Source organism: Aulonocara stuartgranti (assembly GCF_965226115.1).
Source record: "Aulonocara stuartgranti genome assembly, chromosome: 5".
Classification (NCBI taxonomy): domain Eukaryota; kingdom Metazoa; phylum Chordata; class Actinopteri; order Cichliformes; family Cichlidae; genus Aulonocara; species Aulonocara stuartgranti.
This window is the reverse complement of record NC_138943.1, coordinates 642467-664157: the sequence shown is the minus strand read 5'-3', so window position 1 is coordinate 664157 and position 21691 is coordinate 642467. Positions and strand designations below refer to the sequence as shown.

The 21691-nt window shown below is 47.2% G+C and overlaps 1 protein-coding gene and 1 long non-coding RNA gene across 5 annotated transcripts in view; one reads left to right on the top strand and one right to left on the bottom strand.

Moving 5' to 3' along the window:
- grm7 (glutamate metabotropic receptor 7) overlaps positions 1-7646 on the top strand; it is a 151286-nt gene extending 143640 nt beyond the window's left edge. For 3 of the 4 annotated variants that reach the window (XM_082533437.1, XM_082533436.1, XM_082533438.1), the window contains one exon: positions 5521-7646. In XM_082533437.1, the coding sequence (XP_082389563.1) occupies positions 5521-5570 (50 nt within the window). In that variant the 3' untranslated portion in view covers positions 5571-7646. Of the gene's footprint in view, positions 1-1915; positions 1939-5520 lie in introns of all 4 variants that reach the window. The other variant, XM_082533439.1, reaches the window with a different exon arrangement.
- Positions 4994-21526, bottom strand: LOC309706733. The gene is made up of 3 exons (XR_014276782.1): positions 21486-21526; positions 21255-21397; positions 4994-7415 (listed from the first exon to the last, which is right to left on the bottom strand). It is a non-coding gene; the product is annotated as an uncharacterized lncRNA (long non-coding RNA).
- Positions 21527-21691: the final 165 nt, after the last annotated feature.

Below are 21691 nucleotides of genomic sequence, written 5' to 3'. Positions count from 1 at the left end.
TCAGATCATAAATAAAATTCTGCGGCTAAAACGTTTCTTTGAAATTTGAGCATAAAACTGAAGATGTCACAGACTTGTTCCCTGTTGTTCCCGGAGGTGAAACGTTGACCCTGAACACGATGTTTAAATCTGCCTGTGACGAGTCTGTGGAGCCGGCGTGTGTTTGGACGTCCTGATCGCCGCTTTCAGGCAGACACTCAGTTTCTGTGCTTCAGGCTGAATGAATGAAGCGATGAAAATAAAGTCTGATGCATGTGATCATCAGCTGCTAAGCTACGTTTAGCAGGAAGCAGCAGGAAGGAGAGGAGGGTTTTATTAAATGTTGAACTGTTCCTTTACAAATGCATGAGTGCATGTGCTAATCACGTCTCTGAATACAAACCGGCTTTTATTTTTGCAGCCCTGTCTCCAAGAACTAACGTTTATATGCTGAACACCAGCGTGGGTCTAAACCTGCGTGATGATTGGCTCGTTAGGATACATTATCGGCCTCGTTGTCCTCGTTAGCGTCTCTCCAAACTTCTGAAATACATGAAAAGTCAGATTTTCAGGATCTGTGGGGCGGATTAGCAGCTGATCTCACAGAAAGCAGGGAGTCTGTGTTTGAATGAGCTCCAGTTAATACTGAGAAATCTGAGACATGGATTTAATGTAAAGGCTGAAGAGGACGACTCTGCTGATTCCTGTCATTAACTGAACACGCCCACAGTTTTAATCAATGAGCTAAATGTCTGTAAGAATAATCCATCTGAAACAGAAGCACACGCAGTACGGCTCACGCTGTGCGCTGCCCCTCAGCAGGCTTCCTAACGCTGGCCAATCAGAAGAAGGTGGGCCTTAAAGAGACAGAGGATGAACTAGCGAGCTGCACCAAAGTCCGGGGCTTTTTGAACTGTGACTCATGCAAAGCTGCTCCAGCAGAGTGTGAGATAAGAGGAGATATTTAACCTTTACCATCGTGAGGTAACACCGCTCCCAGGGTGGAGCTCCGTGAGCCCTGCAGCCACCCCGGCCACCTCGCCACCAGGCCTAGGCGTCTTTTCTGGGAGGGCTGCTGCTCACTAACTCTGGGCCACATGTAACTTCCTTTAGTTCCACAGAGACGCTGAAACAACAGGTTTATCAGTCATTCCTTCATCAAAGTGACGAATCGTTTTCAAACAGTAAACTCGCCGGTATGGGTTCACACTCAGACGTGTCGACGATGGACCGTCGCTCTGATCGTTCTCCTCTCAGATCAAATCAGCTGAACATATCAAACCAAGAAACGTCTCCGTGACATCATCAGTGACATCATTCAGACTGATGATGTTGGAGTGAACGGGGCTGCGGGGGCCTGTTCTGCTCTGTGCTCCAGTGCATGGAGCAGAAATCCATCTGAGCCAGAAACGGCGTTTACAACATTTTTCCTGCTTTCGTGGCGAGCTGATGTCACCTCGTCACAGGTTTCATCACCCGCAGGCGCAGCCTGACAAAGGACCGGAAGTTCCCTGTGGGCGGAGCCAATCACCATCACATGACAGGAAGAGGCGGCTGACAGCAGACCAAACTGAGCTCGAGGTCATTAATGCTTCAGCGTGAGCTCACAGGCTGCAGCTACACGAGTCCTAACAGGAAGTCAGCCATTCTGGAGACACCTAAATGTCCTCGGAGACGCTCCTGAACTCGATCACAGCTGCTCTGAGTGACGCTAAAGGAACGCGAGGTGGGAACGAGCAGGTGCAGGACGAGGATGCGCTCCTGACGCCGCTGAGAAACGCCGCAGTAATAGCAGAGTCAGCGGAAAGCTTCGGCTCGCAGCTTCTCAGAAATAGTTGAATAGTTGAAATTACATGTCTGTGTGATCAAATTACCAGCTCACAGTGGGGTTCCCTCTGGGACCACTCACCAAATCATGTTTTTCTCCCCCTCACAGGCTAATTTCATAATTTATCAGAGGTAAGAGCAAATTAATCTTCTGCTTCTGCTTTGCTGTCCCGACCTTGATCCATTTTCTCCTGGAGGTCTGAGGAGGAGGAGAGAGACCCGAGTGGGGAGGGGATGTAAAAGTGACGTCCTCGGCTCTTTACCGCCCTCTTTCAACCGACTTTAACTTTTACACGAGGAGGTTGTAGCGTGGCGCTCCGAGCGGCAGATTTAAGGCCGTCCTCCGGTGCTTTAACTGCACGTCCGACCCCCAGTGACCTCCGGGGTTCCTGCGCCGCTCCTGAGTCCATCAGGATGTAAAGTGTGCAGCTGTTGAACCTGCTGTGAAACATCCAGCCGACTCAGCAGGCCTTCATCCAGCTTTGGGCTCTGCACGTGCTCAGAGAGTGTCCCAGTCATGGCCAATCCAGAGCTCCCAGAGCCCCCGTGAGACCACTGTGTCCGCCACCTCACCCGGGACCCTCACACAGCCCACCGGGCTTTCGCCACACCGAGTGATCGGGCAGATCGAGGAGCCTAAGTTTGGTTGTTTCCTGATGTGCAGGATCTTCCTGTTGAACCTCTGAAGCCCCTCCCGGGACCCCTGACGCAGAGACGGCTCTGCCTCAGTGAGCTAATTTAATACACCGTGTCACCAGGGGAAAGCGCGCATGTAGCTCCTCCCACACCACAGATGTCAGGATTTAAAACGTATGCTTGATTTGTGGAGCTGCATTAAAGAAATATAGACACAAATGGGCACCAAGTCCCAGAATCAGCAGCCGTGGTGGTAACGTGATCCACGCACGCGTATCGGCTCGAACAAGAGGCTGTAACTGCAGCTCGCACGCCGCCTGTGCAGGCGTGGCGTTTCTGTAACGTGCTGAGCTCTCTGCTCTTCATGATGGCAGAGTACAAATGCAAACATCAGCTTTCAGAGTCCAGAGTTCCTCAGTGGCCGTGACGGCGGCCGTCTGCAGGGTCTGTCAATAAGAATCACTCCTGTCCTCGTCCTGCAGACATCGCAGAGGAGACGCCAGAATCTGAGAAACAGTGGCGGTAAAACCGGGTCCTGGTCTGATTGATTAATCTGGATCAGCTTCAGCTGCTCTCAGTAAAACTCGGGAGGCTCCTCGAGGCGCCGTGGCTGTAACCATAAATAATGACACCCCCGCAGGAAAACCTCAGTGGCGCAGCCCGAGGCCCCGTCATAATTACAGCACATCAGTCACTGTAGTTAGTTATGGCACACCGGGGGGGGCAGAGCCATCTGTGGGCCGGCCCACGCTCGCCACTCCGCCTCCCCTCTCATTCGGCCTCGAGCGTCTCAGCGCTCCCCTCCTCCTTCACTTTGTAAATCCTCTCTTTCCTCCTCCTACTCCTCACCTCCGTCTCCATCCTCCCCGCTCCTCCAGCTGATTCCAACACAAAGACCGCTTTCTCGCTGTCTCTCCATCCTGCGGTACGAGGCCTCGCCGCCTCTCTCTCCACGCCGCCGGCAGAGGCCGAGACGAACGTTTATTTTTGGAGCGATTTGACTTTCCAACACTTCCGCGGTCTGTGAGTCAGCAGCTGTGAAAACAGCCCAGTGCAGCAGCACGCCGAGGCCAGAGATGGCCGACTGATCCATAACAGGACCGCGGCGGATTTCTGAGCGTCGTGACGGTAATCAGATCCTCGTTAGTGGGCCTCATGTGACCGGCGGTAGTATCTTGTGTTTCCAGCAGGGGGAGCAGCCACAGGTGAAGCTCATCAATTATTCCTGTTGATATTCTGTCATTGAGCTGAGCCTGTGTGTAAAAGTGTGACACAGGTTTGTATACACGCGTGTGTGAAAGGTCATACAGACTGGCGTTTTCTCCCCTCTGTAACGATGAGGCCGAGAGCGACCAGCTCCCTGACCGATGCTCCTCAACGAGTAATCTCACTCTCTGCACGGAGCAGAAATAAACGTGTTTCCCAGACGTCGGATTTCTGGGGTCTGTGAGTTTTCTGAGACGCTTTCAGCTGCGTTAAAGGAAACTCATTATCATTTAATCTGGAACCATTATTTTAGGCCTAATTATAGCCAGACTGACTGTTTATGATGAGTGTTGCACAGAAACAGTCTGCCTGCAGACGGGGGGGTGGGGGGGGGGGGGAGAATGAACAGAAACGTCTTCTTTTTTTTGACTGAGTTAATTTATTCGGTTATCGAAGCATGCGCGCCTCAGATCATCAGGCTCCGCCCACCGCTGTCAGACGAGCTGGAGATGTTGCTCCTGAATGTGAATGAGACACAAAGTCAGAGCTGCTCAATATGCAAACGCAGCCGTTTTCTCTTTTATCTGCCACGATTGATGGCGGCTCCTGGTTCCCAGCCATTCGTCACCGGACGAATGCTGAGGGTCAAGTGCCAGCGGGGGGGCTGCAGCAGGGAGATATGGAGGTGGTGGAGCTGCACAGCTCACCTTGAACCCCTCGAACACGTCACGCTCAGCTTCCTGCGTCATTCAGGAGCCGCGTGCTAACTCTGCAGAGCTTCAGCACCGACACGGATCAGGTGTCTGCAGGAGCTCGGCTGGACCGCACACCCACAGCAACGCACCATATTTACTCACAGATAAATCCACGGCAGGGAACAGATGTTACAGGTTTGTGCTACAAACGAGCAACGTGGCGAGTGCTTTAATGAAGAGAGCGCGGCGAGCCGATCGAGTGTTACAGGCAGGAACATGTTAGAGACTGATCCTTGAGTTTATTCCAGGTGCAAAACACAGGGAGCCGAATATTTCAATGAACTCTAATAACAATGTTTGCGTCACACAGCCAACAGTACAGCAGCATGTTTGCCGTCCTCCATCAGAGGCTGAAGCTCGTCGTAGGACTGCCACCGCGGGCCGACACCTGAACACGCGTTTGATTCACGGCTCAGCGAGCTGTTAGTGAAACACCTGCAGCTGGAGGTGTTCTCCAGGTCTGTGGGCACGTCATGTTGAAATGACGGCGCTGTTGTGGGGGCGTAATCCATGAAATCTACGGCATGGAGACACGAGGCAGGCTGTTCCCACTGAGTACAAGTACAAAAACACACAAAAGTACACAAACCTTTCAAACATCCATGAACTCTTTATTTACCAGCGTGTATTTACAGGCCCGACGGACGTCTTTCGTCAGTTTGGCTTTAAATTTAAAACCGTTTGAATTTTGCAGTCATTTGAAGATTTGCTTATAAGATGGTAAATAAAGGGTTAAAAGCATTTTTCCAAGATGTGAAGACTCTACTGAGCATGTGCAGATGAATGATCCCTCACAGATTCAGTCTTTTCATCAGCTGCCATCTTTCCATCTTCAGCTCTTTAGCGCCACCTGTGGCTCAAAGTTAGACCCACCGCAGCGGCTGATCGGTCGACCCTCAGATAAGCCCACACTCCTTTTGTTTCTCCCTCTGCTGCAGATGCTTTTGAGTTATGACCTCTCACCGTCCCGTCCTCCCTGCTGAGAGTTCATAATTCAAGCTTTACTTACCCGAACGTCTGTCATCACCTCATCCCTGCTCCATCATTAACCTTCACCTCTGCTCTTCAAGCAGCCGTGAGGACCGAATCTGACCTCTGTGTCTCCTGCCGTCCCCAGGTCCAGCAGCTAAGAAGAAGTACGTGAGCTACAACAACCTCGTGATCTAACGGCGCTCCTCCGTCACTGCAGAGCGAGATGTCTGATCTCCTGCAAGAAGGACGAGCAACGGGAGAAAAGCGGCGACGTGCAGGACTTTTTCTTTCTCTTCTTTTGGTCTCATGTGCTTCACCGCCCATCGGAGACGTTCAGGTGCAAAGCGGAGCGTGGTGGGACGACCTCTGAACTCTGACCCCTCCGGGTCGAGAAAAGCTCCAGAAATAAAAATCTAATTGTTTTGTCGTTGAAGTGATGCCAGTGGTTGTGAGGTCGAACGCGGCGGATGCATCGGGCGGCGATGACTGGGCGGCGCCGATGGGCTCCGTGCCGCCGGTGATGTCAAACGAAGTGTGAGCCCGCCCCCTCGTGTCTCTTTATGTACTTCCAAACTGCAAGTTCTCACCTTCCTGTCCGCGTGTGTAGTTCTTTATAGCTTATATGTCGGCCTCTTTCCGTTGGTTTGATTTCTGTTGGTTTGTAAGACGGCTGCGGTTGCCATGCCGACGACAGATGTACTTTGCTTCTCGGTTTTATTGAAGCCATATTCTTCTTCGCTTGGAGATTTGGAGGGCTTCGCTCGCGCTGCCACCTGGACTCAGATTTTTATCCTGCAAACGTGAGAAAAAAAAGCCTCTGAAAACAAAGTTTTATGACTCGCTCGGCTCGTTTGCTCCTGACTACATATCCCAGAATCCACTGGGCTGCATGCAGGAAACAGCTGCAGGGCTGAAGGCAGCAGAGGATTTTACAGTGCCCGCTCTGGGGGTGTCTGCTGGCAGTTAGCCACTGTGTAGCCTCGGAGCGGTACCTGCACCGTCCTGACCCCAGTCCTCTTACTCCACCCACACCCCTGCGGGTGGAGTAAGAGGACTTATTTTACTCTTTCTTGGACTTGGCCTGTTCCCATCAATCAGGGACCAAACATGGTTTTATTGTCCCCCTGAAAAAGACAAGAGGTCGTTTCAAAAATACACAATCATTGAAATAAACTTCTTTAATAAACATGATTAAAAAGTATCATACCTGAGCTGCATGGTCACAAGCTTACGTCCGTGCTGTTGGCCCCTGCAGCTCCACCCTCAGCCTCTTTTACCAGCTACTACAGCGTTTACCCATCACAGTCTATTCATTAAAAAATCTTCACGGTGGAAATCAGAGTTTAAAAAACAGATGAAATCCAAACAGTGAAACAGAGTAAAAGAGGTTGAAGCCTTTTGGAGAGTCGTGCTCCATTTTTTTTTGCTTATATGTCGACGATCTGATGCTCTGAAGGTTAAAACGAACGACTGGGAGCGCCGAGACCTGCTTTACCCTCTGCTTCCTGTTTGGACCTCAGTCACGCCGGCCTGGAGACGGTTACTCGCACGAGCAGATTAACGAGGTTTATTCCAGGTGAGAATCAGCTGAATGAAGCAAACCCTCAGTGTTGTGAGAAACGGCGTTTTCAGAGGCTTTGACAAACACAGCAGGTCTGACCGTTCAGCTGGCCGTGACACGGAGCCAAAACAGTTTTTAAGTGTTTTTAAAGCCGTTCGTGGTCACCTGATGAAACATTCCCTCCCCGACATGCGTGTTCTTCTCCACACACTGTTTGTAGGTGTTTGATGGCGGCGGTGGGGGTGAGGGGCGGACCCTTACCCCGAGGGAGCCTCCTTCGGTCCAGGCTGATTTCATGGACTAAAAAAACCAACTAAAGGTGTCGATGTCGAGGTTGTCAATGCATGCCTGATATGTTTGATGTTGAACCAGAAAAAAAGTTCTGTGCCACAGTCGATCCCACCTGTCTGCTCCGAATCGTCCGTTCCTCGGAAACGTTCTCGCTCGGCAGAATGCGGCTTTGTTCGGTTTCTTATTCCCTGCGGGAGAAACACACGGAGAATATATATTTAAAAAAGAAAAACACGTTTTAAAAAGTGGAAGCATGTATGTTTTCTACTGTTTGTACTTGGTATATTCATGTTGCCCTTGCTGCTTATGTGCCAATGTTGTGGGAGAGATTTACATTTGGCCACTCATGCAACTATTCTGTGGTGTCGTCCAAGAATGTATCAACATGAAATAAAACATTTGGTTATTTTTTTTAGAAACGCCGTCTGTGTATCCATGACGACCCTGAAACACGCTCTCGTGTGACCCTTCACAGCAGCTTTGCATGATTCACTGTTCACAATAATCCTTCTTTATCTTACAGCCTGTCACTTCCTAGTCTAAAAAAAGGCCCCTCCCCCTTCCTTAAATCCAGCTTTCTTCTGATTGGCTGCCTCTTAAGACGCTCCTTAAGATGACCATATAAGAATGTTTCTTCACTATGAGGAAGTCCTGCTCAGCTCGCTTGAGCGGCTGCACGACGCACGCCGTCCGGCTGGTCACCAGCACAGAGAAGCTGCTCTCTGAGCGACTGACGTGATGTCAGCCTGTGAGCTGCAGCGTCACCTACACATGCGCGTATACGTGCACGTGTGCAGTAAAGCAAACAGAATGGAGCTCTGTGTCTGCAGACGGCGAGCGCACAGCACAGATAAGCTGCGCTCGCCTGGCCTCTCCACGTCTTTATCTCCAACATGGAGATAAGCTGCTGCGTGGAGAAAAGATGGAGGTCGAGGAGGTCGGCGATAAGACCGCATCTGCCCGGCCATCAGCCAAACGTGGAGGTCAATGGAAGCACTGCCCGTGGTCAGAGAGGTCGCCGCATCACTGCAAACTCGCAGACACTCAATGATTTACATGTCGAGGAAATCCGTGAAAGACGCTTCGTCTTGTCTGGCGCCGCGTGGAAACAGCACACGCTGCAGCTGACCTCGAACACAGCGTTCACACACACCGAACACACGCCCCCCAGAGCACATCCAGGTTATTTATGAGATTATATCCACTGCAAGTGTCACTCGTGTGGACGTGTGAAACGTGTAACAGGTCCACTCAGAATGAACTCCCTGATGCTTCAACCCCACATGAGAAGAGTCCAGAGAGATCCTCCACGTGCTCGCTTGAACCCTGCCAGCCTCTCAGAGAGCCTGCGCTCCGTGGTTTACATGTCCCGGTGGAAAAAGGCCGGAATACTGATCCACTTTTTAAAGAGGAAGAAGAAAATCAGAAGAAACAAACTTCTCCCTGTGCGTCTCTTTGCAGTTAGCCCCGCCCCCTGAAGCCCTGCCAGTAACGATAGAGCAGGACTTTGGCCGCCTCCCCCCGCACGTCCTCCTCAGCCTGCCTGAGCCGCAGATAAGAGCGGCTGTGGGGAGGGCTCGGCTTCGTGTGGATTCACATAACTAACCTTTGGTGTCCAATTAGATTAGCCGCCGCCAAACCAATTAGTGTTTCTGTGAGGAAGGAGGAGATGCCAGCAGTCGTATTAGCACTGATATCCTCGCAGCAGACAAACATGCTGACGGAGCTCTTCAGCAGCCACTGCAGTGGAAAATGCAGCTTGTTTGCAATAAGAGAAAAAAGTTTTGGAGCTGGAACAAAAAGCGTCCGGCTTTAACGAGTCAGAGGAGCCTGACAGCGAGGCCGGGTTCATTTCCTGTCCCGAGGAGACAAACGCAGCTCATCCATTAATGAAGCGCGCCGTTTATCGCCCTTCCAGCCCGGACCGCTGCGAGCACCACGAAGCATCGTTTAAAGCAATCAGAGCGGCTTCGCTGTCACGCTCCGGAGCGCTGAGCTCTTTGGGGTGTTTGGGAGGAAACAGGAAGTAAGCGTTGCCACGGTTCAGTAAACTAGTCCCCGGGCGACAGCTTGAATCACCTGAGCACGACTCGTCCCGGGTGAAAGGACAAAGCACAGCACTCTGATGTACACCTCGCTCCACAGACACACACAAGCAGTTACACAAAAACTATTTGACATATCAGTTAAACCCATAACAGTGACACAGATGTGATGAAAGAGCTGAGATCCATGAAGATCAGCAGCAGGACGGCCCAGCTGAAGCACACCTGATTCAGTGTGTTGTTTCCACAGGTAAAGGCAGGGTCACCTGTCACCTCACACTATTATTACATGATACTTATAATATAGCTCCCTGTATTATTGGTCACATGATGTCGAGAGTCCGGATCAGCCTATCAGCTACAGCCACCTGTGGGTCAAAGAGGCCACGCCCCTAATAATGCAAACTTTACAGACTTTAAAGCCTTAATATAGTTTAACAGGTAAGTTATAAAATCAGGTGTCATGAGGTAGGGCTGGGTGTCGTCACTGATTTCTGGAATCGATTCAATTCTGATTCACAAGGTCCCGAATCGATTCGAATCAGTCAGAAATATTATAATTCTGATCACTTATCAGCACATATCCATATTTTATATCTATAAAAAGAAAGCTGACACTGTGAGACTTTATCACAGGTGTGAGCGTCGCAGCAGAGGCCTTTGTGTCAAAGTAGCTGAGGATGAAACAGAAACACATGAAGGTTGTCCTGGTCTGGGATTTTATAGCAGATGACCCTGAAAATATTCAGCAGTCGATCAAAAACTGAAGAGAACCATGACTCAACATCTGAACATGACCTGATGCTGAAGCGTAGTTTGGATCTTTTCTTGCTGCTGGTTCGGTCAATATTGTTTGGAGAGCAACAAAACTGCAGCTTCAGAATCAAACACAAAGAAGACGTAAACACAAAGCGCCGACCCAACGAAACATCAGAATCAGCGAGCTGTCGGCTTTCAGCCCCGACCGTGTCCGTGCCGTCGGGGGCGACAGCTCGCTGATTCTGATGCGTCGGCGGGTCGGCGCTTTGTGTTTACGTCTTTGTGCAGAATCGTGTTCCTGCTCTCATTTACTGTTTCAGCTGTTTGGTGGTTGTTGGAATTTGTGAGGTTTAACCTGAGATTCTGGCGTTTGGAGTAAAAAATAAATTTACATTTAAAAATAGATTGGGGGTTTTAATGAATCGATATCACGTTATCCAAGCTAGAATCGATTGTAATCGATAAATGGATCATCAAAACCCGCCCCTGCTATGAAGGGAAACACAGGGCCTATGGGGGCTGACTCACTGCTGCCCCTGCTGGATGTCAGAGAAACTGCAGCAGGTCAGGAACCTTATTCATGTGATCCAGACTGTTGACGCTTCATGCCCCCCCCATAAAGTTCAGACTACAGCGGCTGAAGAAGAAGAGCTCCTGCATCAGCGTGTAGGCTGAGGAGCACAGAGCAGCCGGCAGTTTAATCACGATGGAAAAAGTAAAAGAGAGAATAGAAGCTGCAGCCAATCACGTCCCTGTGCTCAGCCTCAGTCCACGCCTCCTCCGCAGCTGTCTCTGCTGATTTCATCATCACCCTCCAATAACACGCCAAACCTCTCCTGACCTCCAGCCTCTACAAACACAGAATAGCAGCAAAACATTGAGAGGAAGGATCGACCCCCTGCTGCTGGGACCACCTGCATGTCCTCAGCTCCTCCTCGTGTCCCCCTCATTCACACACACCTGTGGTATAAGTCACAGGACTGCTCTTGTGTCACAGAAGGGTGATGGGCGGGTGTGAGGAGATAAAGAGCAGCTGATGACATCAGCAGGAGGCTGAAGGCAGCCCCACCTAAAGCACAAACTGCTGATTCAGAGTTTCCTCCTTCAGCAGACGTTCATCAGGGATTCTCTGCCTCCTCTGACAAAAAAGGGCCGGTAATGACAAATATTTCAATATTTGAATGTCTACTGTGAGATAAGCCCAACCTCGTGGCGAGGCAATTAAAGCAGCACGAATGGAAATGGACGATTTATCATCGGGAAGCATCACTGACGAGTGGCGGCTACGGAACAAAAGTCCGGCTCTGACACGGCGCCGGATGGACGTTATTGCTCGGCGGCATCGGCGTCTGCACTTGATGAGGTCCCCCCTGCTATCGGCTCAGAGATAGCAGGTGTCAATGGAAACCAATTTAAGGCGTCCACAGCAAAGTGAGTTATTAACCCGCCTGCCAAAGAACTGTATCTTCCCCTCTCCCTCTTTATTTTGGGAAGAGCGACAGAATGAAAGTGAGAGCGGCGCTTTCAGAAGTCGATTAGTGCTTTGACACTTTGTCTTTTTAAACGCTCGAGTTAGACGCTGAAGCTTCCCAGAGGAGAGGGAGGAAAGACGCTCGTGTCCTTCAAGTGGAAAAGTCAATCACTGTGACTGACGGGAGTCTGGGCCCACGCCACCCACTGTGGAGCAGGGAAATTATTTTACTGCTATTGTTAAATAATCATCATTATTACCAGCATAATATAATCTGCAATATGATCATTGCTTTAACAATGTAACAGATAGCTTTAAGAAGGCCTTAAGGTTTTATGCATACAGGTATTAAATTAATTTTGTATTCCAGGTGCAGTTATAACTATTTTATACATATTGCATATCTGTGCTTATTTGAGTTGATGTTCAGGTTCATTAATGGTCTAAAGCTTCACCTAGTGAGAGTGTCTAGATGATCCATGCTGAGGGAAAACTAGAACATAGAAGGAATTGCAATACATGCTTACACAACAGTTCATTTTAATATCTTTTATATGTTCATATTCTTGTATTAAGCTTTTAGTAGAGGTTCTTGATTAAAACATTTATTTAGTAGATGATATATCTATAGTTTCAGTTCGATTATTACATATACGAGAGTGGTTTCTGTCTCTGTCTGGTTAGAGGTCAGGAGCTAGTCGCGAGGTGAAACAGGGTGCAATTGTGGTTAGCACACAGACACACACACACACACATACTCAGTTAGAGAAAATATTTATAGGGGAAGGTTTAATTATGTTTTGCTGATGTTGCAAAGAGCAGTTTGTAGCAGAACTGCTGTTGAGGTGTCAAGATGACAAGCGAGCATCCGGCAGTGACAGGAAGTACCTGTTATGAAGATGGAAGACGATGTTCTTTTAAATTGTGTCAAAAGTCGTTGTGGTTTTGATATTGACGTATGTATATATCCTGTCTGTGACGCATGAAGGGGCGTCAGTAAATCAAACCCTGATGCTATAAAAATCTGTGTATGCTTTGAGGAAGTCGAAGACCACTTGCTGTCTGCGTACAGAGTGTTCTTCCCACACGTGTGTAGTCATTAAAATCATTGTTTGACCAAGAGCTTCTGGACCATGGTGGTTTGTACTCTCCTTCCTCAATTTTTGAACCTTAACACCACCCAGGGCCGCCCTCTTTCTCCCAGCCACTGCTGCGTGCACGCAGAGGGGTACAGGAAGCCGTCACCACACTTCCTGTCCCAGCATCGTGACGGCCCCAGACTCAGGGCGGACCTTTAACTGATCCAGCGCTCTGTGACCTGAGAGGCCTGCAGAGTGGGAGGAACCAGTTTATTGGTTTTTGGATGGTGGAGAAAGCAAAGAAGCACCACGCAAACGTTTGTGGACTCCAGGAAGCTCTGAGATGGTCCACAGACCACGTTCTCGTGATGAGTCTGGATTAACATGGAAGTTTCACGTCGTGCGAAGCATCGTTTGCTGGTGTCTGGAGAAACACACATTCTCGTTTAGCTGTGTTAGTGAGGACATCTCATTGCTTTCCCTAACCTAACTGTAACCCTGACATCAAAACCACATCTCACACACGTAATGGTTTGATGTTACTGTTGTTTACATGAACATGTGACTAATATCCACACTGATGCACACCAAAAGAAACTATTCAGGGTTTAACCCTCTGTAGAACCTGGGACCATTTCGTGGCCTTTGCGTTTTTTAATTCCACGCCATTTCCACTGTGTTTAATGGAGTATAGCCAAATTTTCTAACATGTATTTTTTTCCCATTTTATTTTGAAATTTCAGTCTGAGTTTTTTAAATGAGCTTAAATGGCTGAATAAAAGGCATACATCCACTATCGAACCTCGTGGCCGATTTGTGCCCCATTGAAACCCTTTATAAACGCTATTTTTCACTGCAGGATTTATACCGTTAACATCTGGGTGATGGCTTAGGTTTCGTTTTTGTTTTGGAGAAGAGGCCTTAGAATTGTAATTTTTTTATTTGTCCACCGGGTGGTGCCCTTGCTCCACATTTGACCCGGGGCTGGAAAACAGCGGGCTGCTTAAAGAGACCTGCGGGAAATGACGCCTCTTTTCCGGCGTGCTGCAGCGGCTTCGCCCGCTGATCGGGCGGGACAATTTTCGGCCCCAGGACCGTTTGAGGTTGGATTTTTTTTTTTTAATCAACAGGAAATGACGTATTTGTTGTGACGTGGTACCGGATGTGTGTGTTGGAAAAAGGGGTCCGACGCAACATGCCCCGGTCATCGTCGCGAGTCAACCCGGGAGCATGCACCGATTCCGGGCTAGAGGAGAAGCATTTGCCGCCTGGAGACCATTTTCTGGTCCTGAAAAAAAAAATAAAAGGCGATCGAAATGACTGTTTGTGCCAATCTTTAGTCCATCTAAAGGCCTAATTATAATAACAATCAAATATTACTTCAAATGTTTTTTTGGGAAAATATTTAGTTTTTTAGTTTTTTTTTTAGTTTTTTTGTAATTTAAAGGGTTAAAACAACGAAAATATAATTAAAACTTTATATGAATATTTCAGGGAGAAGTAGTTTTAAAAGACTGACCAATTTAAAGTGAAAAAAAAATTAATATTTAATATTTTTATAGCACTTTTTGGGCGTGGTCGATAGTGTGCATTTTATGAAATGCGCTCCTGGAAAAAAAATAAAAGGCGATCGAAATGACTCTTGGTGCCAATCTTTAGTCCATCTAAAGGCCTAATTATAATAACAATTGAATATTACCTCAAATGTTTTTTTTGGAAAATATTCAAGTTTTTTGTTTTTTGGGGCTAAAAAAACAGGGCGCTCATGTAATAAAACTGGGATTTAAAGGGTTAAAACAATGAAAATATAATTAAAACTTGACATGGATATTTTAAGCAGAAGTAGTTTTAAAAGATTGACTAATTTAAAGTAGAAAAAAATATTGATATATAACATTTTTAGAGCACTTTTGGGGCGGGACCATTTTTGGTCCCGAGGTTCACGAAAGGATGGGATTTTGAGGTTTTACCAAGGGTTAAAGGTGTCACAGTCTGGCGAGGGCAGACTGTATGAATTGAAAAAAGGACCCAAAATGCAGCCTCCAAGGAACAGGGAACCAAACCTGAATGTTAACAAAAAGCGAGCCGTTTAATATGGCTGGTAAAAAAGGTACAAACAACAGGGCAAGGCAACCTGAAGCAAAATTAACACAAACCTAAACTGGGAAATCTAAACAAGCAATAAGAAAAACCTAGACAAGGAACTTGGAAGCATGGCGTGGACAACAGACGACCTGACAATCACACACTGGAAACAGAGGACTTAAATACACAGCAGGTGATTAGGGGAAGTGGGAACACCTGGAGGAACAGCTGACTGACATGAGCCTAATGAGGGGACAAGGGAAGTGAAACTAAATACAATGAACAAAGAACACACGACTCCTTCAAAATAAAACAGGAAACATGAGACAGACACGATAATACAAACTTGATAACATAAGACACGCAGCATGAAACACGAAGGGTGAGGGGAACTTAAATACAGGGGAAGAAAACACAAGGAGTCTAATAACCTAATGAACAAAATAAACTCAAACTTAAAACGCTGGGTCAAAGGACCCAGGATCATGACAAAACTTGGAGGCAGGAAGGACGTGGTGAGCCGCGTTTCCGTGTTTCATACATGTTTAAAAACAAATCCAGAGGACAGCTGAAAGTCTCTGCTTCTAAACTTGTGCAGAGCCGATGGGACAGTTCATGTCCAACCACCCGGTCTCTGCGGGAGATGGGACACACTCGACGCCAAAAGGTGGAGCTCCTAATCTGCGACGAGCTGACGCTACGACATGAAGGTTCAAAGAAACCCCAAAAATAAAAGCTGCAGAGATGCAGCAGCGTCGTTGGCATTCGGCGCATGCTTCGCTGAAACCACACTTCTGCCTCCTCTCGCAGCTCGCTGCGCTCGCAGAGATGTTCATTTTCAGATTTCACACTTGATTTAGAGCCAAACCAGCAACATTTAGAACTCAATCAATCTTCCTGTTTTACATACAACCTGAAAGAGCCGTAATTTTCCAATCAGCCTCAGCAGTTGCTGCTGTCACTTCCAATGTATCGCAACATCCCCCAAAACCTTCAAGACCGTGAGCAAAGCCCACTCGGTATTAAAGCGGCATGCAGCGCTGCAATATCAAACCAGCCAGCGCCTCACATTCCCTGCAGAAGCCTCTAAATCTTCCAGCAGAAGCACAGCATCAGCCGACCCCGCCTCATCCCCAGCACTGCGTTTTACCTGTGGATTGTTGCTATTTTAACTCGCCACGGACGTCAGGCAGAGGTGGAGGCACAGTGACTGTTTACAAAAAGGATTTTAAATGTAAGCAGTGTTTTCTACAGCCTTCGTTCTCCAGCTTTGAACTTACCTCATTTGAGGTGAGTCGTACAAACCCGATTTTCTGCGCTGTCATCTATCGCCCCCCGAAATACAATAAGAACTTCATAAACGACTTTTCTGATTTTTTAGCTGGGATTATGCCCAACTATGATAGTGTTCTTATTGTTGGAGATTTTAATATACATGTATGCTGTCCTGATAAGCCACTGGTAAAGGACTTTTTAAGCCTTATTGACTCTTTTAGCCTGGTACAGTCCGTACGTGGCCCTACACATGAGCACGGACACACACTGGACCTTGTTCTGTCATATGGTCTGCCTGTCACTGACTTGGAGATTTGTGACTGTGCACTCTCAGATCATATGCCTGTGTTATTCAACGTTGGTTTGACATATACCGCAGTTAAACCTGGCGCTGCTACTCGGTGCTGTCGGGTCATTAACCCCGCCACTGCTGCGCAGTTTTCTGCTGCTTTTAATCAGCTCGGCGGGCCTTCTGACTTTGTTTCCTCTGACACAGAAGACCTACATTCCTGGTTTAATTCTTGCTGTCAAAAAATCATGGACTCTGTGGCTCCTTTAAAAACCAGGCAGCTTAAGGCTAAACCTGAGCCTTGGTTTAATGAGAGCAGTCGTGCTGTTAAGAGGGAATGTCGTCGAGCAGAACGGAGGTGGAAAAAGGATAAACTGCATGTATCATTTCAAATTCTCAAAGACTGCTGGCATCGCTACCAGAACACTGTTAAAGAGGCAAAAAGGGAATATTTTGCAAATATTATTTCTTCCAACGGTCATAACCCACGTGTGTTATTTAGGACCATTGACACTGTTCTTAATACTCCTTTGAATGTCTGTTTGGAAGTTTCTCCTGAGATTTGCAATGGTTTTCTGAACTTTTTTATTGAAAAGGTTGTCACCATCAGGGCTCTTATCACAGCTCCTGACTCTGACCCCTCTGTCTCTGTCCCTTGCGCTGCTGTTTTCACTCAGTTTGAGCTTGTGACGCTCTCCTCTTTAGAGGATGTGGTTCGCCATATTAAGCCCACAGGTTCCCCACGGGATCCTGTCCCTCCACAATTCTTTAAAGAAATTTTTCCTAGTATAGGACAGTATGTCCTTGACATTATTAACAGCAGTCTGTCTTCTGGTGTGGTTCCTGCAAATTTCAAACATGCAGTAGTGCAGCCACTGCTTAAGAAACCTGGCCTTGATCACACAGTTTTAGCGAACTATAGGCCTATTTCCAAGCTGCCTTTAGTCTCCAAGGTTTTAGAGAAAATTGTTTTTAGTCAACTGAAAGATTTTCTAGATGAAAATGGCATCTTTGACGTTTTTCAATCAGGTTTTAAAACCCTTCACAGCACAGAATCTGCATTATTAAGGGTTTTTAATGACATCCTTCTGGCATGTGATTCTGGTAACCATGTTGTTCTTGTCTTGCTTGACCTAACTGCTGCCTTTGACACAGTAGACCACAATATTCTAACTTCTCGATTACATGATGTAGTGGGTATTGGTGGCACTGCACTTAATTGGTTTAGGTCTTATTTATCAGATAGAACTTTCTCTGTCAGCCTTCTCGGTTACGAATCGTCTTCTGCTCCTCTGTCATGTGGTGTCCCACAGGGCTCAATTTTAGGGCCACTGCTCTTTTCTCTGTATCTACTGCCTCTGGGTTCTATCCTTAGAAGGCATGGGATCTCATTTCACTGTTATGCCGATGACTGCCAAATTTATTTGACACTAAAACGCAAGGATGGCATCTCCATAAAACCTCTCTTGACATGTCTAGATGACATTAAAGCTTGGTTGGCTCGAAACTTTTTAAATTTTAATAAAAAGAAAACAGAAGTGTTGGTGTTTGGACCCAGTGGTCCCTGTGAGTCCTCCTCTGTTGTTTTAGGATCCCTGGAAGTCTATTTTAAATCTGTTGTTACTGACCTTGGTTTTAAGTTGGACAGTGATTTTAAATTGGACAACCAAATCAGAGCAGTGGTGAAGTCCAGTTTTTATCATTTAAGGCGACTGGCAAGACTAAAATCTTTTCTTTCGAGGCAGCACCTTGAAACAGTGATCCATGCTTTCATTTCTTTCCGCCTGGACTGTAACTCACTTTATGTGGGGGTCAGTCAGTCATTGCTCTCACGTCTGCAGCTGGTTCAAAATGCGGCTGCACGACTCCTAGCAGGAACTCGAAAAAGAGAGCATATAACCCCTGTGCTGGCCTCTCTGCACTGGCTGCCTGTGTCTTTTAGAGTTCATTTTAAAATTCTTATGTTTGTTTTTAAATGTCTTCACAGTCTTGCCCCGCCTTACCTCTCTGAGCTTCTTCATCCCCACACACCCTGTCGGTCTCTCAGGTCAGCTGACCAGCTGCTCCTGGAGGTACCGAGATCCAGGAGGAAGCTCAGAGGGGCGGGGCCTTCTCTATCGTGGCTCCAAAATTATGGAATAATTTGCCCATGCATGTTAGAGAGGCGCCTTCACTGTCCACTTTTAAATCACTTCTTAAAACCCACTTTTATTCCTTGGCTTTTAACCTCAGTGAGACTTAGTTTCTTTTTTAATGCAGTAGTTATTTAATTAATGATTTCACTCTTCTTTTATTTGTTTTTTATTTATATCTCATGTGATTTTATTTTACAGTTCCAATGTACAGCACTTTGTGTCAGCTGTGGTTGTTTTAAAGTGCTTTATAAATAAAGTTGATGATGATGATGATGATGAATATCAACAGACTCTCCCAGTGAGGTGCATCCAGCTCGCTGGCGCCCTCATCCATTCTGCTATCCTCCCTCTGCACACATCATCTGTTTTGGGCTCCTGGGCCATACATCAATGTGGCGGGCCAGAGAAAAGCTCTTTAAGTTGCATAAACACAATGTCGCCCGGGCACCCACCAGCTGCCCGTGATGGATGGGACCGCACACAGAAGAGGGAGCCGGATCCATCCAGGAGCTGACGGCGGAGCAGCGCCGAGCGGGCGGAGAGGCTGCGTGGTCGGCGCTGACGCGCAGCTCTGCAGGAGTGAAGAGGCCGAGCTGCAAAGAGGACATTAATCACGCCGAGCTCGGCCTGACTGAGCCTTTCACCCAAACGCTGCGCTCCAGGGATGGTTACTCTACGCTGCTCGAGCGTTTGTTTCTTCCTCGCTAATCGCGGCGACCAAACCTGCTCCGATCCATCAGCTGGTTACCGTAACAACAGGTGTGACGAATACGCGCAAAAAACAAAAACCTGCACAAACTACAGACAGCTTCAGAGGCTCGACAGCAACCGACCGACGAGTACAGGTCACTGATCAGGAAGAGGACTGCACACTCATCAGCTGAGCTGAGCAAAGCTCCTCTAATCCAACCACAGAGATATGAAGCTATGAGCAGAGCAGGTCCAAAGAGCCAATCAGAGAGCAGGATAAGGCTATCATCAGAGTCTGCAGACAGAAGACACCTGAAATAATCCTGTTATATTCATCTAAAAACTGCAGAATTTAGAGTTTTGGATTCGACTACTTACTGATGTTTTTGTAAAAAGTCTTTGCTGTTGAAATGTTGCATGACACTGAAATATGAATACATATGAGAAACGAGTTGTTCTGGTGTTTATTAGTGTGCTCAAAGGGTTCATCTGTCCTGGACACATGCTGACTCATGCTGACCAGTGACAGCGTCAGGCTTTTATCTTTAATCAAGCACACACATCCACACATGTGCAACACTCTTTTCTGCCATCGTTGTATTTTACTTGTATATAGAATTTGTATTCTATTTTTATCCTATTGTATATTTTATTCTATTTTATTCTACTGTATATAGTATTTTATTTTGTTCTATTCTGTACAGTTGTGTACTGTATTTATTCTTATTATATTCTCATTTTTGCTACATAACTTTTGCACTGTCCACTTCCTGCTGTGACAAAACTAATTTCCCACGTGTGGGACTAATAAAGCTCATCTTATCTTAACGTTCAAACATTTAATGTCCAGAAACATGGTTCACAGTGGCTGGACGGGACATTTCTTCTTTTATATATCAAATCCTGCCTATTTGTCCTGTTCGGTTAATATTTTATTTTGTCTGTTGGAAAAACGAATTTTTCGTTTTCTTTACTAAAGAAAATGTTCATCGTTACACTGAGCTGACTGTACTGGTGTTATGACCCGTAAAGTGATGGATGCTCGGTCCCCCACAAACCCCAGAATCACACCGACGACACCAGCCTCTGCTATCACAAACATGAAGCACAGTTGGACGGCTGCATTATTTTTCTGATGCGTACTCAGCTGTTTGCAGAGCGTCTCCGATTCCTCTGAATATTCGGCCACATAACGACTTGAGGCTCAGCTTCCTCGGGCTCCTCGCCGTCTGCTGCTAACTGGCTTAGAGACTCTGAAGTTTGTGTCATGAGAGCCGAGGGGGACGAGAGCGCCGCGTCGTAACTGTGAGCAGCGCTCTGCAACAAAAAGATGGAAAATGACCTTCATTTCTTTGCACTTATAGAAGCTGCATCGTTTCAGGCCCAGCCGCACCCTGCACAGCTGCGGTGCTGCATCCCAGAATGCAAAGCATACCTGGCCACGCAAAGGCGTCTACCTCACACGCCTACACCTGTAGGTGGGTAGGCGTGTCTGACTGAATATTTTATCTGAGAACAAAACGGGAAAGTTCCCACAGACGCACAAAACTAAACTGGTGTCATCTGAAACCAGTACGAACAAAGACGCTGTCCCCATCTCGCTGACAATTAAGTATTCGCTGAGTACAAAGGGAAACAAATACTGCAGTTTATCACTTTCATGTAAATGAGGTTCAGCTCATTGTAATCATCACTGTGGCTCAAAGAGTTGGCAGTTCGTCTTGTAACCGGAAGGTTAACGAGCCCCGACTCGGACAGTCTCGGTCGTTGTGTCCTTGGGCGAGACACTTTACCCTACTTACCTACTGGTGATGGCCAGAGGGGCCGATGGTGCGATATGGCAGCCTCGCCTCTGTCAGTCTGCCCCAGGGCAGCTGTGGCTACACCTGTAGCTGCCTCCACCAGTGTGTGGATGTGAGAGTGAATGAATAGTGGCATTGTAAAGCGCTTTGAGGGCCCTGAACAGCGCTATATAAATGCAATCCATTATTATTATTATATGACATCACTACCAGGGTGGCTGTGGAGGTTTTTCCTGCTTTCTGTCTAGACACACAGCTAACTGCTAATTAGCAATAACATCATAAATCCAACAATTTCACTCACTGGAGCTCAGAACCGTTTACAGGGAGCCTGGACCGGCTCTCCGTTCAAAGCCTCCGAGTCTGTGATCCTGTGAGTTCACAGAGATGAATTTACCTGGTGAGGAGGAGACTGACACTGACTGCCTGTGCTGGGATGCTGAGCCCACTGTCCTCTGATACCGTTAACTGCAGCGCTCATCATCACGGATCCTTGCTCTTATTTAGACAGCATCTGTTAATTCGAGGAGCCTGTACAACCTGCAAGAACCAATAAAGGATGTAATGCTCACACAGCATTACATCTTGTTTCACAGAGTTAAAGACAGAAGTAATAAATAAGACTTACATCCTCTTAAAGCGCCGAGCGCTCTGATTCTTCCAGCTCCCCATCAGGCGTGCATCACATCTACACGACTCTTTATTATTCTTTCAACATGGATTATCATTAACACAGTCTCACATAGAAATATGTTATTATATATTAATATGTGAGACTGTGTTAATGAGCCTGATGTTATTCTCTCGTGATGACGAGCTTCAGTCAGGTTTCAG